General features: G+C 46.5%; 7 protein-coding genes across 7 annotated transcripts; 5 read left to right on the top strand and 2 right to left on the bottom strand. All coding sequences in view use genetic code 12, as the record gives it.

Moving 5' to 3' along the window:
- Positions 1-115: 115 nt before the first annotated feature.
- FOB63_001369 (uncharacterized protein) lies at positions 116-1,033 on the top strand (the record flags this gene model as incomplete). Its single annotated transcript, XM_002618530.2, has 1 exon — positions 116-1,033. The coding sequence occupies one exon, from the start codon at positions 116-118 to the stop codon at positions 1,031-1,033; it is 918 nt and encodes a 305-aa protein (XP_002618576.2).
- An 817-nt stretch (positions 1,034-1,850) lies between these two features.
- On the bottom strand, positions 1,851-4,649 carry SEC27 (coatomer subunit beta'; the record flags this gene model as incomplete). Its single annotated transcript, XM_002618532.2, has 1 exon — positions 1,851-4,649. The coding sequence occupies one exon, from the start codon at positions 4,647-4,649 to the stop codon at positions 1,851-1,853; it is 2,799 nt and encodes a 932-aa protein (XP_002618578.2).
- A 1,236-nt stretch (positions 4,650-5,885) lies between these two features.
- On the bottom strand, positions 5,886-7,682 carry ALG11 (alpha-1,2-mannosyltransferase; the record flags this gene model as incomplete). Its single annotated transcript, XM_002618533.2, has 1 exon — positions 5,886-7,682. The coding sequence occupies one exon, from the start codon at positions 7,680-7,682 to the stop codon at positions 5,886-5,888; it is 1,797 nt and encodes a 598-aa protein (XP_002618579.2).
- Positions 7,683-9,304: 1,622 nt separating this feature from the next.
- Positions 9,305-10,309, top strand: FOB63_001366 (uncharacterized protein; the record flags this gene model as incomplete). The annotated part of the gene is made up of 1 exon (XM_002618534.2): positions 9,305-10,309. One exon carries the CDS (start codon positions 9,305-9,307, stop codon positions 10,307-10,309), a length of 1,005 nt encoding a protein of 334 aa, XP_002618580.2.
- Positions 10,310-11,265: 956 nt separating this feature from the next.
- Positions 11,266-12,573, top strand: FOB63_001365 (methionine aminopeptidase; the record flags this gene model as incomplete). The annotated part of the gene is made up of 1 exon (XM_002618535.2): positions 11,266-12,573. The coding sequence occupies one exon, from the start codon at positions 11,266-11,268 to the stop codon at positions 12,571-12,573; it is 1,308 nt and encodes a 435-aa protein (XP_002618581.2).
- Positions 12,574-13,883: 1,310 nt separating this feature from the next.
- FOB63_001364 (phosphatidylinositol-binding protein) lies at positions 13,884-15,065 on the top strand (the record flags this gene model as incomplete). The annotated part of the gene is made up of 2 exons (XM_066102157.1): positions 13,884-13,917; positions 14,302-15,065. 2 exons carry the CDS (start codon positions 13,884-13,886, stop codon positions 15,063-15,065), a joined length of 798 nt encoding a protein of 265 aa, XP_065958456.1.
- Positions 15,066-16,093: 1,028 nt separating this feature from the next.
- On the top strand, positions 16,094-17,467 carry FOB63_001363 (aspartate/glutamate transporter; the record flags this gene model as incomplete). The annotated part of the gene is made up of 1 exon (XM_002618536.1): positions 16,094-17,467. The coding sequence occupies one exon, from the start codon at positions 16,094-16,096 to the stop codon at positions 17,465-17,467; it is 1,374 nt and encodes a 457-aa protein (XP_002618582.1).
- Positions 17,468-17,863: the final 396 nt, after the last annotated feature.

Below are 17,863 nucleotides of genomic sequence, written 5' to 3'. Positions count from 1 at the left end.
TAAAGCATAAATCTAAAGCTAATGCCTATAAATATCAATTAAGTCATCTTCAGCATAGGCCGGCTTCTGGTTCTCTTCTGCACCTGCACACGCACCTACACCATCACCAACTTCCATGTTCCTTCTGTTCTGCCGCATGGCGTCGTCTTCAGCCAAGCCGACGCGGCTGCAGAAGCTAGTCGAGGCCGCCTACACGGCCCACTCGACCATTGCGGCCTTGGACCGCCACTTCAATCTTTTCCGTCCTTCAGTGCACAAAGTGGTCGATTTGGGTTTTGCCCCGGGCCACTGGCTCACGTACGCGCGAGACGCGCTTCTGCACGTGCACGGCGTCGCCACCGAACGCATTGCCGACAAGTGCACGTTGATCGGCCTCGATCTTCTCTTTGCCCAGCCTCCGGCAGGCACCATTTGCACCCAGGGCAATGTGTTTTCGGAGTCTGCACACCGCGCGGTGGTGGAGTTGCTCCAGGACGCGGCGATGCGGCGGCTCCGGGCGCTCAGCGAGCCTGAGCTGTACATCCAGAAGGAGGCGGCAGAGACAGAGCTTGAAAGCGAGGTGAGCCACTTGACGCGGGCGTTTGGCGACTTGGCGGTGGCAGACCCGCTCCACAAGTTGATGGGGCCCAAGATGTACCAGGCGGACGTTGTTCTAGCGGACTTGGGCGCGCCGTTTCTCCAGGAGCTGGGCTTTTTCAACAACACCCATAGTCGCCCATATATCCGGGGAAGCAGGCTTCGTGTGCCGGAGAAAGGCGCCATCGACATGGCAGAGGCGGCGCTTCTTTTGTGCTGCACGGCGCTCGGGAAAAACGGCACGTTTGTCGTGCGCTTGGCCCGTGTGGATTTGGCAGACCCGGAGCTTGGGCTTTTGGAGCGGCGCTTGGACAAAGTTTTTGCCAACGTCACACGATGGCCCAGCAAGCCGCCCGTGGGCATTGACGACTTGTACTTTGTGTGCGAGAACAAGCGAGATTACATGGCCGACAAGTACGAGGTGTTTGATGTCAAGAGGGGAAGTGAGGATGAATGAGTGAGGATAAGTGAGGATAAGTGAGGAGGAATAAGAGAGGAGGAATAAGTGAGGAGGAATAAGTGAGGATGAATAAGTGAGGATGAATAAGTGAGGATGAATAAGTGAGGATGAATAAGTGAGGAATGGAAGAATATAAATGAGGATGGGAGAATATAAATGAGTGAAGACGGAAGAATATAAATGAGGATTGAAGAATATAAATGAGGATGGAAGAATAAGCGAAGGGGAATGGAAATAAACATATAAGTGAGGAGAAACGAACATATAAGTGAAGGAAACGGAAAGAAACATAAATGGAGAAATCAACATACAACCGGGAGACCTGTCATCCATTCTGTTTGGTCGTTAATCTGACTTCTGAGAATGGTCTAGAAGAGTGAACAAAGGCACCTTAATAGCTTTCAAGCTTATCCTCGATGATCCATATTACGATAATAACTTATCGATGCTTTTGTAGACAATTTCTTCCCTGTGACTTTTCTCATATCGAATCTAATCACTTTTATTCATAGACCTACAATATCATGTGTACTGGATATACATTAACTAATAGTACCCACTTCGATAACCCAGTTCACATTCATCATTTGTAACCCCGAGTATACCTTCAACTCTTGCAAATTCTAAAAGTATCAGGAAGTTCATATGACCAATATGCATCCCATGGTGTCTCCCATAAGAAGTGTTATTCCAAAATTTACTCTTCAGCACTACGCACTTTTAGTACAAGTTATAAATGCATTATTCACTTTTATGGCGGCGATGCTTGTCTATGCGTCGCCCGATTTTCAAGTGCTCATTGGCAACTGTTGATCTAAAGTTCCAAGATGTTGTCATCGTCTCCCAAAGCTTCCTCGAATTCCTCCTCCTCGAATTCTTCCGGTTTCTCCGAGTCTTCGAGATCCAACAAGTTTTCTTCACGAGCTGGTGTGTCATCGACATGATGCTCCTCTACCTTTTGTAAAGGTTCCTCGACAGGCTCTTCAACAGGCTCTTCAACCTCTTTTGGCGTTTTTTCATTGCCAAAGTCAATCAAAGCATCACCATTGCTCACCTTCAATTCGGCAAAGTCGCCAATCAAACGGTCTGCAGTCTTCCCCTTTCCCTTGGCAACCAATTGCTGTTTCCATAACTCCATGACATTGGCGAGTTTGGTGTTGGAAATACCGTAGGTTTTACCCAAGAAAGCAGCTTCACTGTATCTTTCCGTTTTAACCAACAAGTCCATGCACTTCTCCTTGTTTGCTGTCAACCACCACGCCTGGAAAGCAATATTGTACTTTCCAAGTGCTTCGGCCGATTCAGCGAGACGAGCCAACAGCACTTGGTTGTTTGTCGAGGAGAGCATCAACAACAAGGAAGCATGGTCGTTTGCCAACCAGTAGCATTTTTCCGCCAATTGCATCTGCCAATTCGCCATGGCCAAATCGCCCAACTTTTTCCACTTTGGCGCGTTGACAAGCGCCGTAGATGGATTACTATCTTGGTTCTCCACCAACAATTGGTATGCTTGTTGCAAGTCTCCAGTGGACAAGGCAATCAGGAACTTTGAGTCGAAATCCTGAGACAAGGCAAAAGATAACTTCAAGTAACCTAACTTCTCGAAAAAGCGTGCAACCTGGTTTAACTCTGTCTTAGACAAGTTGGTCAAGTAAGCAGAATATTCTTCAGACAACAGTTCAGGTGAAATGGATGCCAAGTCGGGAATCTGTTCGCCGGTTTCCTCGTCGGTGACAGTGGAAGAAGCAAACTGCTCCAAGTCACCACGCATAACCAATGTTTGCAACTCCAAAACATCCGAGTTCACGAACCACGAGATGACATTGAAAGTTTTGTCAATCAAAAACAATTTCCCTTCACTAGCTTTATAGCCGATGAGGTAGTACTTGTGATCGAAATGACTCAAGTTGATGATCTCACCACCAACAAAATAGTTCAATCTATTCGTGGTGGCCGTAGTGTAGATAAAAACATCACCAATAAACTTTCCTGACAAGATAGCCTCGGAAGTAGGCAATGTGTACAACACATCAAAGGCAGCCTCTGCACCTTCAGAGTTACTGATAGATCCGTTAGCGATAGCTTCTTCGTAAAGCGTGCGGTCGAAGCTCAAGAAATAAGTTTCGTAGCTCTTGGTTTCCGAAGAGGCGCTGTTGGTCAAAATAGCCAACAACTCGCCATTGTCAGACCAGACAACGTCTTGAATATCGTCCTCAATATCAACTCTTCTGACGAGCGAACCTGTCTCCCAATCATAGAAACACAAAAGACCCACGGACTTGACACCAAGCAAAGCACCAGGAATGATTTTCTCAGCCTCGTAGACAAGGTCTACAGACAACAGTTCCTGCAAGTTCTTGAAGATTTTGACAGACATTTTAGATTCCCTAATCGCATAACACGTAGCGTTAGAATGATCGTGTGTGTTCCAGGCGAAGTCCAATGCTTTACCATAGGCTTTGGATCTCCAGGCCAATGAAGTGTAGACGAGGTATTCACCATCACCACATACGGCAGCGTACTTTCCGTTTGGTGAATGTGCTAATGTTTGAGGATAGATTTCCACCGTTCCGAGGTCCTTTTGCTGGATTGGAATAGTTTCACCATCTTTCAAACCGCTAGTACTAGTTGGCTTGATAACAGATTGATATACCTCAGAGTTCTTGGCGTAAATCAACTTACCGTTGTTGTCCATCGAAAACAAAGGCTCTTCATTTCCCAATTTGATGACCACATTACCAGAGTCACAACCCACAGCAATCAAGTTAGATTTCTGCAACACACTGACACACCACACACGCTCCAATCCGTAGTTGACGGATTTTTCCAACTTGAAGGTGTTGGAGTTCCAGAAGCGCACAGTGCCGTCTTCAGAACCAGAGACGATCAAAGGCAACTCTGGATGGAAAATAGCAAAAGAGACATTGGCCAAGTGACCCTCAAGAACAGCCACACATGATTTTGTTTGGTAATCCCACACTTTGACTGTTTTGTCGTCCGAAGATGTGATGAGATATGGTTTGTCAGCTTGTGGGTAGTAGTCGACGTAGTTGACACCCTTGATATCGTGAGCAACCAAAGTGTAGTTAGGAGTAGGTGAGCCCAAAGACCACACCTTAACGGTTCTATCCAAACAGGCAGACGCGAAGGTGTTGGGATCCTTCGGATTAAAGTTGACGCACATGATGTAGTGCTGGTGGCCTTCGTAGGTTTGTTCGAGGCGCCAGTTGTTGTCCCAGTTCCATAACTTGATGGTCAAATCATCGGACGAGGTCAAAATGTAAGGCAAAGTGGCATGCACGGCGATGCTACGGATGTAGTCTGGGTGAGCTTCAAACTGAGTGATTTTCTCGCCGGTGCTATAGTTGTACACTCTCACCTGGAAGTCGTCAGAGCCCACAACGATCCAATTCTTGCGGGCAATGAACTTTCCTGCTCTCACAGGCATATCGGTGACCTGGATCGACTTGACTAGCGTGTTGGTTGCATGCGACCAAATCTCGATTTTTCCATTGTATAGCGTGGTCAAGATCCAGGGCTCAGTGGGGTGGAAATCAATGCCCTTGACTCTTTCCGAACGCGCCGAAAACTGCTTGGTCACGTCCAATTTCATTGCTGCGGCTGGACGAGGTTTAGGGACTAGCTTGGAGGTGGTAATGTTTTTGGCAAGTTTTTAACACGAGTGTCGGATCCGCGCTGGGCACGGCACGACCCACGCGCACTGTGAGGGAGGTAAAAAAACGAAAATGGCTGCAACTTTTTGCGATCGCAGCAGCTTTATTTATACTTTTCTGTTTATAAGTGGCTGCAAAAGAGTGTTTTCTTATAAATAGACGAAAATAATTAGGAGGTAGAGGTAAATTATTAAATTATGTGAAAAGAAATCGGGCGCAAGGATGAAAATGTTAGGAAGGTGAGAGGATGAAGAAAAGAGACAACCAAGAAAAATAAGCGAACAATAGGTGATTATATGGAAGAGATGAGATTGATCTATCTATTTTCGTGAAGAAGATCTGGAAGTCTTTAAATTCGTTTACTAAGTTGAAAGACGAAAGATGAAATTTGATAATCTACATTTAGGGGAATCAAACAAAGCAAAGAATCGTCAAAACTAATATACTATCCTGCCACAGTACGTTAAACAAAAGATTATTCTCATACATGAGTCTGCTATATCCACCTAATATGTCTACTTCTGTTCTATTATCATTATGAGAACTATTGGATAAATTTCTAGATAAGACTACTATTGGTAGCATGATAGAAATTATTCTACTAAGTAATAAGTGGGTGGCTAACTAATCTGAATTTATGAAGCTCGAACAACGTTTGAGAACAACCAAGACTTGCTAGGAAAATGAAAGGTGATTTTTGTACCCTAGCGCAAAAGTAGAAGTCAATGAGGTTTTCAGAAAACATCTAGAAAATCAGAGCGTGATTTTAATTGTGGTAGGTTAAAGACAATCTGAAGAGACTGAAGCATACTAGTCGAGCTTTCAAGAAGGAGAAGTATTGGAAAAGGAGGAGGCTAGTAAAGGCGCATTGCTATATTATATGAACAAATCTTTCATTTTCAATCATTGCTCTCCAGTCTTATGCAGCTATTTCTGTCAGACCCATCACACTGATTAGCTTTCGACTTTTGGCTTGATCAATATTTTTTAAACGAATTCATTTTTCTTTGATTCATCCAGGATAACCAAGAAATTTACGGGATCATTATTGTCCCCAGAGGGGAACTTAACAGAGGAAGTTTGATAGTGGGTTACGAATAGCCTCAGAAGTTTTCAAAAATGTGGGTCGAAAAGCGTTCTTTGTACGTATTATTATTGATCGATAGGTTCACCACCTAGTACACAGCATTAACCTTGTCCCTACGGTTCTCCCGATAATATGCCTCCAACTGCGCCGCCGTCTGGAGATGTTGTATCCATTTTTCTTTGAAAGCCTTGTTGGAGAACTTTGCCTGCACCACTTTCTGTCCCAAAGAGCGTTTCTGCTCAAGAGCAGCATCCGATGCCAATTCAGGCGTCTTGATATAGAGGCGGCAAAGAACTTCGCTCAAAGCAGGATAAGACACGGGCTCATCGTTTTGCTCAAACTTCAATTCGCCATTTTCCACTCCACAAAGATCTGGGTCGTCTTCACTTTTGAAGAAGAAACCCAACTCGTTTTCCCAAGTCGTGGTAGGTTTATCTTCAGCAACGATGTCGAGAAGCGGGCCAGCCGAAGCATGTACTATAGGAACTGCTCCTGCGCTGAGATATTCCACCACGCCAATCCCAAAGTGTTCGTTCCACATGGCGTTCAAGCCGAACTTCGCCCGAGCCAAGTTTTCTTGAACTTCTTCAAAAGAGCAATCCACAACAAAGTTAACATACTCTACCAACTCTAGCTCTTGTACCATTTCTTTGGCCTTTTCAAGTGTGCTCACATCGGTCGGGGTACGGCAAGAACCCAAAAAGACCAACTGCGGCAAGTTTGCCAATGGAATTTTGGCTTCTCGAGCGCTGGCCACAAACTTGCTGAACTCTTCTAATACAAGCGCATGCCTCTTCTCTGGCCGAAACTGGGCAATATAAAGAAGAGTTGATCTCTGGGAACTTTCAGCATAGGATAATGTCTCTGTACTGCAAGGCGGGTACAACACATCGACGACCTTGCCCAAGCTTTTGTTTGCTGCCCAGATACGACAGAGATGGTTATAAGTCCAAGTACCATTGGCCAAAGTGACATCGACACAAGAGCCCAAATACATATAGAAAGCGTACAACGCTTTCCAATAGAAGAACTTGACAAGCTGCTTCGTGTCGCTCAATCGGAAAGAGAGCAAGTCAGAAAACGTTTGGAACTTGAGTCGATTGAACATGTCCGGCTGAATCATTGGATAATGGACATAGGCGATAATGGGCGTCTTCAAGATCATCGATACAGGCATGTAACTTCCAGGCAAGCCTTGCGTGTCGACCCAGACATCGGGACTCAACTCGTACATCGCCTCAAGACCCAAAAGCAACGACCCCCAAAGCTGCCCGATAAGAGTAAAATGTTTCCAATAGTTCCCGTCGATGTACTGAGCGTATCTGCGCAAGTAGATGAAAACAATGCGCTTTGAGTCCAAAGAGCCCACCTTGAACTTGGACTCGGCCTTTCCCAAAATCTGCAATGGCTCTGCTTCCACATTAGTGGTGTAGATGGCCACAATGTTACGGGGATCTTCCAAAAGCGTCGCTTGCACGGCGTGCCACAAGACTTTCTCGCCTCCGCCGCCATTGTTGGCATAGGGGTGGAAAAACCCGTAAATGACCTTGCGGTTGGCGTCCAATGCTGCTCTGTTCTTCATGGCAGACATGAACGAGTCATTTTCGTTTTCACGGTCTGTCGGGTGGATTTTGAGTTTGTTGTTGACAAAATTCGTGTAGAACGAAGGCTGGACACTGGCAGTGATGAGCCGCCTCCGGTAACTGGATCTTTTTCTGCCCACTTTCAAGTAGATTGGCTTTGGGTACTCGATCACCGAGAGAATCTTCTTTTGCCACAGATGAGGCGGAACAAGGAAAAAATGGGGTAATGCGCGGGTGGCTATTTGGTGGATAACATAGAGCCCAATAAAGGGGAGAAGGAAGAGGGATGGTGCCGTCAACATGGGAAAGCAGAAGAAGACTTGATGGTGGAGGAAGATTATGGTCACGTGGACGCCACTGTCGAGTTATTGATTTGATCAAAAGTAGAAGAAAGCAGCGACAGAGGCAACTAAGGAGAAAGACAATAAAGCCGAAAGTGTCTTTTTTCGATCAGATTCTGAAGGTCAAAATATAGTTGGAGGCGGAATGGCAATATATAAGCTCCACAAAGGATCTGGTGCGGAAATCTCCGAGATAGCGTATATTGCATAGTGAGCGAAAACTCCGATAAGACTCTGAAAAAGAAACGTAAAAGACAGATTTTGGGTCATTTCAGTTCAGTCTTTTTCCATATACACTAGAGTTGAATAGAGCTTTTTTAATATCTTGAGTGGTCAGACTCGGGAGAAGTGGTCGGGAACTTAATTTCTCTTTTGTCTAAGATCTGTTCTTTGATATAGTCGTACGAAATAGGCTCTGGAGAACATCGATGAAAATCACCAATATGGCTCAAAGACGTTTACTACATGAAAATTTATGGCTGTTGATAGAGCTTCAACTTCTGTTCAATAGAGAATCTGCTCCATATATTAGTTTCCTCTACATCTGCTCTACTTTCGTGCATCGGTCCACCCTTTTCCAACATCTAATAACTAGTATACATGGATAAATCAATTTATATTCTCAGTAAACTTGACCTCCAGGATCGCAATAAGCAGCTACTACAGTACGATCCGCTTTCAATAAACCTCTCCAACTTTGGTAAAAAGAACAAAGAACAGAAAAAACTGATCCTTGAAAAACCTATGTTGCTACGGCATGATTCCGTGAAGATCATTACTGTTTTGGTATCCTCCATTTCGGTAGTCTGCAATTCAAAGCTTCGATTCTTCATACCAAACGATGTCTCCTAGAGTAAAAGTATAGTAATTCCGCAACTTATAGAAACTCTAGATACCCTACAATGCTTAGCAGTATGCATTCATGAATCGAGAACCCTAAAGATTTTGATACCTGTCCTGATTCATTTCTCAGTTCTATATTTTCAGATTCGATAATCTCAAATTCTATGCTCTCAGTAGTCTTGTTAGCGAAACCGCGATATGTGAGACATCTGGAAAGGAGAAAAGAGGTACAAACGGAACAAACAAAACAATGGGGGACACAAGAGAGAAAAAAATCGAAAAAAAAACCAACTCCAATTAAACACGACTTACTGCAATTTCGACAAGTCCATAACACAAAACAGGCAAGTATCTGCCAATTCTTTCGGATGCGAGTAATTACGCCCAAAAGGGAAATGGTCTCACGCGTGCGACAGACAAAAAAGAAAATGCCGTCCCTAATAGTCTTTTCTTCGTACCACATTTGGCTCTTTGCAGAACTAAAGGTTAAACCAAAGACACTAGCAAAAGACACACAAACAAGCGGAAACAGAAGCAAAAACATTTTGAAGCGAGAAACGGTTTTTCAATCTTCCTTCCACATTTAACATTTTCCTCATCTTCTTCTAGGTTGCTGATCTCAGGTTCATAGCCGCCTGAAACCGTTCAGAAAACGCCAGCGAAAACAGCAACAGAAACACAAAAAGAAAACAGAAAAGAATAGCATATTTGCAGCATACCAACCAAGAAAAACACCGTACATGAACATGCTCCAGGACTCGAAAAGTGTCAACTCACCCGACGACAAGAAGAAGCCGAAAACGCCTTTGCGCAAGGACGAGCTTGAGAAAATCGCCCAGGAGTTGAAGAAGAAGCTAGCACGCGCGTCTGTGGCTGCAAAACAGCTGCTTGGATCCGGGAGGTCGGGCCCTCCGGACTCTCCCGTCTCGCTGACGCTGTTCCCGAAATCGAGCCCCTTGAAGAACTACTACATGTGGAAACGGCAGATTGCCTCGTCGGGCGCGTCTCTTGGCCTGCTGCCAAACTTGATTTCGCCCCAGCATGCGCCATTGGCCAGCCTGCCCACAGGCGAAACCGACGATGAACAATCGCCTACGAAAAAACGCCGAGCAGAGCCGCAGATGGTGTTGCGCGAGCTCCCGCGACCACTGACGCCGGGGAAAAGCGCTGTTGCTGCTGAAAATAGCCAGGGCTCGCCAGACGCGGCTGCTGTTCCTCAGGTGAAAGTCACCACACCCACTTTGGCCAAGAAACAGCTCAATCTTCTCAAGACGCCGACTCAGCCGCGACGCGAGAGCTTTAGCGGTGGTGGAGCCGATACAGAAGGAGCCGATTTGCTCATGTATTTGGCCACGTCACCTTCTCCTGCCAAACCTTTTGCAACTCCTAGGGCTGCAACTGCATCGCAGGCGCCCCAATCCAAACCAGGACAATTTGTGGCACCCATGACGCCGAAAAGAGCCGGAACAACGCTGGCCAAAACCCCGCAGAACCGGTTCACTCCTGCCCTCTACGGAAATGTGGTTCCGGGCAGCGCTTTGCCCCTGGCTGGGCTTGCCTTGACTCCTGCCGGGTTCAACATGAGCGACTACGTTAATTTCTTCACACCTTCGCCGTCTGGGTCCGCGGCAGCACGAAACTTGATGAAAACACCCGATTTCCACAACGCTGCACTGCTGCTGAAGCTGGTGGATGGTAAAATGATCAATTTCGACAAGGTGGGGCTCTTTGGGCCGAAAGAGTGATGCATAGACAATAAGCCAGCAAGACGGTCAACCATAGATGTTCATCTGGCCACATTTCGACGCGGGACGGACAGGCTCTGTTCCAGTGAACGTACTAAATCTAATAAAAAGCATGATTTGACCTCCGTATAATTTGCCAAGCGAACTCAGAATAATTATGAGAGAGCAATGATACAGTATATGCGAATAGAGGGGTAATATAACTAATGAAGTTGAAGTATAGAGTCTTTAACGGTGGTCATCTTAGCCATTATCTCGGACGCAATTTTGTCTTCTTATTTGCTTCACCAACATGGGGATTTGCTGATCTGTCTTATGCGAATTTGAATAGTAGATCTGTAGATGATTTGATTTTGAGCAGAGGTATAGACCTTCCCTCATCTAGACTTCGTGATACCGATCTGTATAATTTGCCATTTAAGAAAAACTCTATACTACGAATCAGCAGAAATTACGAAAGGAAGTTTGTGTTGCGTTCTAATCTTTGTTAACTATGAACGCAACGAAAAGAATGACCTTCATTTCCCCAATAAGAGGACTCCACGCTATAGAATTAGGAGATGTTTCTACAAAGCCAGAATTGTGAAGGCATTTAACGGCAAAAATTGCAAACGTGAAATAAAATAAAAATCATTAATTGAGTCGATGCGGAACAATCCGGCTTTCTGCGCATAGAACATTCAGCCACTTTGAATCCTCAACACCCCAAATCTGCATCTGCTTAATTAATAACCGAAATATTTTCTTTTCACTAACCAAAATTATAGACAGAGCTCAACCTAGATCTCTTTGCCAATTCAACTAGTCTAATGGCCGCTTTTGGAGATGACGTACTGCACACAAGAAATACCTTGCCCATCTATCAATTGGGTCTACAAACTCATCAGCAACGTCAGCCGTTGGCATTCGGCATCTAAATACCAGCCTGTACCACCGGATGTGCCAACATTTCACTGATGGCCTCGGCTCAAACGGGAACGGAGATGTCCCCGCATCACGTGACACGCACATATAAGCACGAAAACTTTTTGTCCTTCATCTCCACCATGTCCGAAAAAGAAACCGTAGAGACTACACAGGAGCCTAAACAGGTCGTAGAGCCCACGCAAGAGCTCGAAGAGTTGGCGATCGACGGAGACCAGGCCGCCGCGAAAAAGAAAAAGTCCAAGAAGAAAAAGAAGAAGGCGGTTGCGCTTGATAAGACTTATGCCGATGGAGTTTTCCCTGAAGGACAGTGGATGGAGTATCCGCTTGAGGTCAACAGCTACCGGACCACCGACGAGGAGAAGCGGTACTTGGACAGACAGCAAAACAACCACTGGCAGGATTTCCGGAAAGGAGCCGAAGTCCACAGAAGGGTGAGACAGAAGGCGCAACAGCAGATCAAGCCCGGAATGACGATGCTTGAAATCGCAGACCTCATTGAGAATTCCATCCGGACATACACGGGCAACGACCACACTTTGAAGCAGGGTATCGGTTTCCCCACCGGATTGTCCTTGAACCATGTGGCTGCCCACTACACACCCAACTCCAACGACAAGGTGGTGTTGAAGTACGAGGATGTCATGAAAGTCGACATTGGTGTGCATGTGAACGGCCACATTGTGGACTCTGCCTTCACCTTGACTTTTGACGACAAGTACGACAACCTTTTAACTGCCGTGAGAGAAGCGACTTACACGGGTGTCAAAGAGGCCGGTATTGACGTCAGATTGAACGACATTGGTGCTGCTGTGCAAGAAGTGATGGAGTCGTACGAAGTGGAGTTGGACGGGAAAACATACCCGGTCAAGTGTATCCGCAACTTGAACGGCCACAACATCGGCGACTATGTGATCCACTCGGGCAAAACCGTGCCCATTGTGGCCAACGGTGACATGACTAAGATGGAAGAAGGCGAAACGTTTGCCATCGAGACCTTTGGCACTACCGGAAAAGGCTATGTGATTCCGCAAGGCGAGTGCTCGCATTATGCATTGAACCAGGACATTGACGGGGTGAAATTGCCCTCCGAAAGGGCCAAGTCTTTGGTCAAGTCCATCAAAGACAACTTTGGCACTTTGCCTTGGTGCCGTCGTTATTTGGAGCGTGCGGGCGAAGATAAGTATCTTTTGGCCTTGAACCAGTTGGTCCGTGCCGGTGTTGTGGAGGACTATCCTCCTTTGGTTGACACACTGGGCTCCTACACCGCTCAGTACGAACACACGATTTTGCTCCATCCACACAAGAAAGAGGTTGTGTCCAAGGGTGACGATTATTAGGACGAGGAGACATAGGAATAAAAGTATTGCTAGAAGCAACAGGCTTGTACGGTGGTAGAAGAAATGGGCACTGGTATAGAAGAAGCAATGGGTTCTGCTCGATAGAAAGAAGCAATTGGCTCTGTACGCTGGTATACGATTGCAGAAAGGGTAGCCAATCTTTAAAGATGGAATAATCAACCAAAACATCTGCACGATAGGATTGATGGCCAGGTCAATAATTCACTTGGTCGGTGAAATTGACACTAACTCGGCTTTGGATTTGACAATGTAGAGAGTAATTGGTCAGCTTGCACGCAACAATTTAGGCATGATTAATGAATAGTCAATATCTGTTCTTTGGTCAACTTGAACAAACGTAGAATCTTCAAACTTTTAGAATTGAGGCATTGGTGAAAGGATTGGACAAATGACTCGTCGTCTCCAGAAGATACACCCGGCTGACTGGAGATTGTGCTAACCTACTCAAATTTAGAACTAACACATGCCCTGGTCAAGTTATTGTCCAATGTGGGCTTTAACTTGAACGAAAATGCTCAAGGCACTACTGTTCTCCTGGCCTGATCCAATTTTGATTTATTGTTCAGCACATTGTGTTTTTTGAAAATCTGTCAGTCAAAGATGTCCTTCAGCTGCCTATCCATCTTCACTCTAGCATGCAACGATACTAAATTCTAATGAATAATATAGCTGCAAGTTTTTAGGTTAAGTTGGGTATGCCAGAATTAGACAGAATATTACAATCAAGGCTTGATGGGCCAGACTGTGGTAGCAAAGTATAAGAAGAAATGACAAGCTACTACACTGACCAAATATTTCGTGAGTCTAACTTGATCATGTCTATCCTGCTAAAATGCAGATTTACTTCAATCCTCTTGACTGATGGTAACTACTTATTCATCAGTCTGCTAAATGAAGATAGGATGTTGCATCCTGTTGTAGTCTGCACTTTCCATGTTACAATTGTTCGCACCGAATATATGGCTGAGCAACTTAGTTGTTGGCTGATCTCCTTTCTTCTCTTTCTTGATTTTCTCATACTCCATCACTTCTTCCGTCACTTCTTCCATTACTTCTTCCCTCACTTCTTTCATTACTTCTTCCTTCACTTCTTCCCTCACTTCCCCTTCTCTTCTAGTAGTTTGGCGTCACGTGACCCCATTCTCTCGTAATTGCTTGTCCCGCGGTGGTTTCGCCGCTTCCCCTAGTGTTTGTATTCGTGTGATTTTCGCTTACATGCCAGATGTTCTCGCTCACAATTTCTTCCCCTTTCTCCTTCTTTTCTCCACAACTATTACGCCAGCTATACAATGGAGGTCTCGCCAAACGCTTTAACTTACAGAGGTATGTACCACTAGACGTCTGCCTTTATGGCCTGCAGTGGGCGGTTTCATTTTTTCCGCCCAATGCTTCGTGTCCTTAGCAATGATAGGAGGACGAAAACAAAGCGCCAGCACAAGAAGGGAATGGAGGTGTGACGACGAAAGTAGGGCCAGACGCATAGATGCGGGTCCGGGCACCGCCAAGAAGGGGATGATTGCACACTTTTGTGCAATATATCCTGCTTTATTGGTGAATCTCCAAGAGGTGTGGATCACCACGAATTATCAAAAATCCATCAACTTCGTCCATCAACTTCCTTCAACTTCCTTCAACTTCCATCAACTTCCATCAACTTCGTCATCGTCCATCCCCTCAAGCTCTTTTCTGCCCAGTACTAACAAACAGGAACTTTCACTGAGCCATCTACCGAGTACTTGGAGTTGACCAACACCTCGAGCGAGCCTTTGGCATTCAAGGTCAAGACCACCGCTCCCAAGTTGTACTGCGTCAGACCCAACGCCAGCATCGTGCCTCCAGGCGAAACCGTCAAGATTTCGCTCATTTTGCAAGGCTTCACGCAACCTTTGCCCAAGGACTACAAGTGCAAGGACAAGTTTTTGATTGTGTCGTTGCCATGCACCGATTTGGACGACCCTTCCAAGGTCGGCGAGTCCTGGTCGGCTTTGGAGACCAAATACAAGGAGCAGTTGCTACAGAAAAAGTTGAAGGTCAACTTTGTCATTGAGGACGACGACAAGGACGAGTCGCAAATCAACGACACGTCATATCTCAACGCTACACAATCGGCGCCCTTGGACGCCCTGGCTCTCGGTGCTGCTGGCGCAGAAGAGGAAAAGGTCAACATCGAAGACAGAAGCGTGCCTAAGGAAACCAACGGCTCCATCTATCATGAGAACGCCAAGGCAGAGGCTGATGCTATTGCTCAGGCCGTCACCGGAAACAAGGACGTGACCTCGCAAGAAGTACAGAAGGAGTTGGAGGCTTCGAACGCTCAAATCAACAACTTGTCGGAGAAATTGGACCTGAACGAGACTGCCGAAACCCGTGCTGCGCCTGCTGCTGGAGACGAGCCTTCGAGCGGCATTTCCATCCCCTTGGCTGTGATTTTGGTGCTCATTGCGTTGTTGTTGGGGTGGTATCTTTTCTAAGCCAGCCTCCAGGCTGGGCTGAGGCGCATGCGGAAACGCAATGGACAGGCCGTGTGTATTATTGTTTGCGTTCCGCCCGCTGAATCGACGTTATAATTGATTGCTGTAGAAGACAGATACTACAGGACGAGGACGCAGCTGTTGACAAAATACTAAGAATGTAATATGAGTTTCCAATACGTAAGTGGGCCCTCGGGCTGATTTGTAAATATTGCTTGATTAGGTAGTAGCATTGACTTCCGTTTTCGGCAATTTTGGGGTGCAGCTACGCCTGAAAACATCATTTCGGGAAACGCTTAGAGACGTTGTGAACATATTATCAAATTTGCCTCTTTTCAGTCTTGTAATAACTCTTGGACGTCCGTAGTTCGAAGTTCTGGTCATGCATCATCACTTACCGATGTGGGGTATCAAGGCTCATAATTATGTTCCATTGGAAAACTGTTAGTGACGTATATTAGAAGATTTTTACTAGAGGCAAGTCATTTCGAAAGTAAGCGTCGGTATGTTGCCGGTTTCAAATGATGCGACGTGGTAGATTTCCGTCGGCCAACTCCAGACCCAGTGGTCTGAGGCAAACGATAAAATATACACTGGAAGCCATTCATCTTTTAGTAGTTTACGTTTATCTTTCGTAATTTTTTTTTACGTTTGCAAGAATGTCGTCACAAATCAACGAAGCTTTGGATTTATGAACGACTTTGAGCACAAATTCTTGAAACATTGTATTCTTCTTGCTGACGTATAATTGGAATGCTAATGCATTATCTGCGATAAAAGACAAACTTCCATCGTCCCTATAAGAGAGGTGTGCCACAACACCCACTACATCTACACACACAAACTGCAAAAAAAAAAACAAAAACAATCTTCCCCCACAAAACACCGCCCTCAACACAATCCACCCTCAAACGGCACCAAAACCTCACTCCTAACCGTCTTTGCCTCTGAGGTAAGCGTCCCGATAAGACGGGTGTCCGCGCACCCACCTCAATCTCAACTTCTTTGCCCAACTTTCCTCAACAACCATGCCCGCCACCGTCCGCTCTGGCACCATCAATCTTCTCAATACGCTCATTGGGGCGGGCATTCTTGCCATGCCGTACGGCCTCCGCTGTAATGGGTTGGTGCTCGGCGCGTTTCTCATTGTCTTTTCTGCGCTGACGTCTGCGTTTGGGCTCTATCTCCAGAACAAAGTGGCCAAGTACGCCCACCCGCCCGTGTCGTACTTCAGCTTGTGCCAGATGACGTACCCGCAGCTTGCGGTGATTTTCGACGCGGCCATCGCCATCAAGTGTTTTGGTGTGGGCGTGTCGTACTTGGTGGTGATTGGCGATCTCATGCCCAAAATCCTGGACAGCTTGGGGTTGGGCGCGTGGGCGCACGAGCGCAACTTGTGGATCACGGTGTTCCTAGTGTTGTTGGTGGCGCCGCTCTCGTACTTGCGCCTGTTGGCGTCGCTTCGGTACCTGGGGCTCGTGGCGCTCTTTTCCGTGCTGTATCTTGTGTGCTTGGTGGTGGAGCATTGGGCCGTGGACGCGGCGCCTGACCGCGTGGTGTCGTGGCAGCCTGTGTCGTGGCGCCAGACCTTGGCGTCTTTCCCCGTGTTTGTGTTTGCCTACACGTGCCACCAGAACATGTTTTCCATTGTCAACGAGTTGAGTGAAAAACCCGCCAACTCTCGAACACGCCAGGCAAACCATGTCATCCGCAACGGCATCGCCACCGCGTGCCTGGCCTACTTGGTCGTGGGCATCTTGGGCTACTTGACTTTTGGCAATGCTGTCGATGCCAACATCATCACCATGTACCCACGCGACTCGGTGGCGCTGCTTGTGGGCCGCTTGTGCATTGTTGTCATGGTCAGCATGGCGTTCCCGCTCCAGTGCCACCCGTGCCGTGGCTCGGTCAACCACATTCTCCACATGTTTAGCGAAGATGCGCCCGACGCTTTGGGCGCAGACACGGCTCTCCTTGGCGAGGACGACGCGCTCGAAAACGGAATCGAAAGCGAAAGCGGAGTCGAAAACGGCCCTGCAAACGAAAGCAGAATCGAAAGCGGGGCGGCTGAAGCTGCAAGCACAAACAGAGCCGCTCCCGTGCCCGTTCCGTTGCCGCCGGTGCGTTTCTATGCCATCACCACGGCCATTGTTGTGGCGTCGTACCTTGTGGCCATTTCAGTCACGTCTTTGGCGCACGTGTTGGCGTTTGTCGGGTCCACAGGCTCAACGTCCATCTCGTTTATTTTGCCTGGGCTCTTCGGCTTCATGTTGGTCCGCAGCGACTCCATGACCAGAAAAGAGCGTTTCTGCAAGTACGGCGGCTTGGTCTTGAGTATTTGGGGTGTGGTGGTGATGGTGGTTTGCTTGGGCGCAACAATCTTTCTTGGTGCCGCCCACTGAGGGCTGTTCTGAACCAGATGCTCCAGCAACTTCCATTCCTTTCAAAGCCTGGTGTTCTTGGCCGGCCACTAATACTTTCGCTCGTTAGACAATAAACTTACTGAATAGATAAAAGCATGTATTTGAAGTGTGTTCAGACGACCCTATAGAACTACAAAATAACGCCTAAATGAGTCGAAGTAATTTTTAGCATTTCGAATTCTCATAGTAACCAAAATCGGCGGCCCATCTTCAACAGAAGGCAAGCGACTTTCGATACCTTTCACACCGTGGTAATTTGCTCGATATTATCACGTTCTATTCGAAACGACCAACTAGTTGGAACAAATATTAAGTTCAAACAAATAATAAGTACAAATAATAAGTTTAAACAAATATTAAGTTCCAAGTTCGAAT

Source organism: Clavispora lusitaniae (assembly GCF_014636115.1).
Source record: "Clavispora lusitaniae strain FDAARGOS_655 chromosome Unknown tig00000038_pilon, whole genome shotgun sequence".
Classification (NCBI taxonomy): Eukaryota; Fungi; Ascomycota; class Pichiomycetes; order Serinales; family Metschnikowiaceae; genus Clavispora; species Clavispora lusitaniae.
Note: the sequence above shows the minus strand (reverse complement) of the source record. Positions and strands in the feature narration are given on the sequence as shown.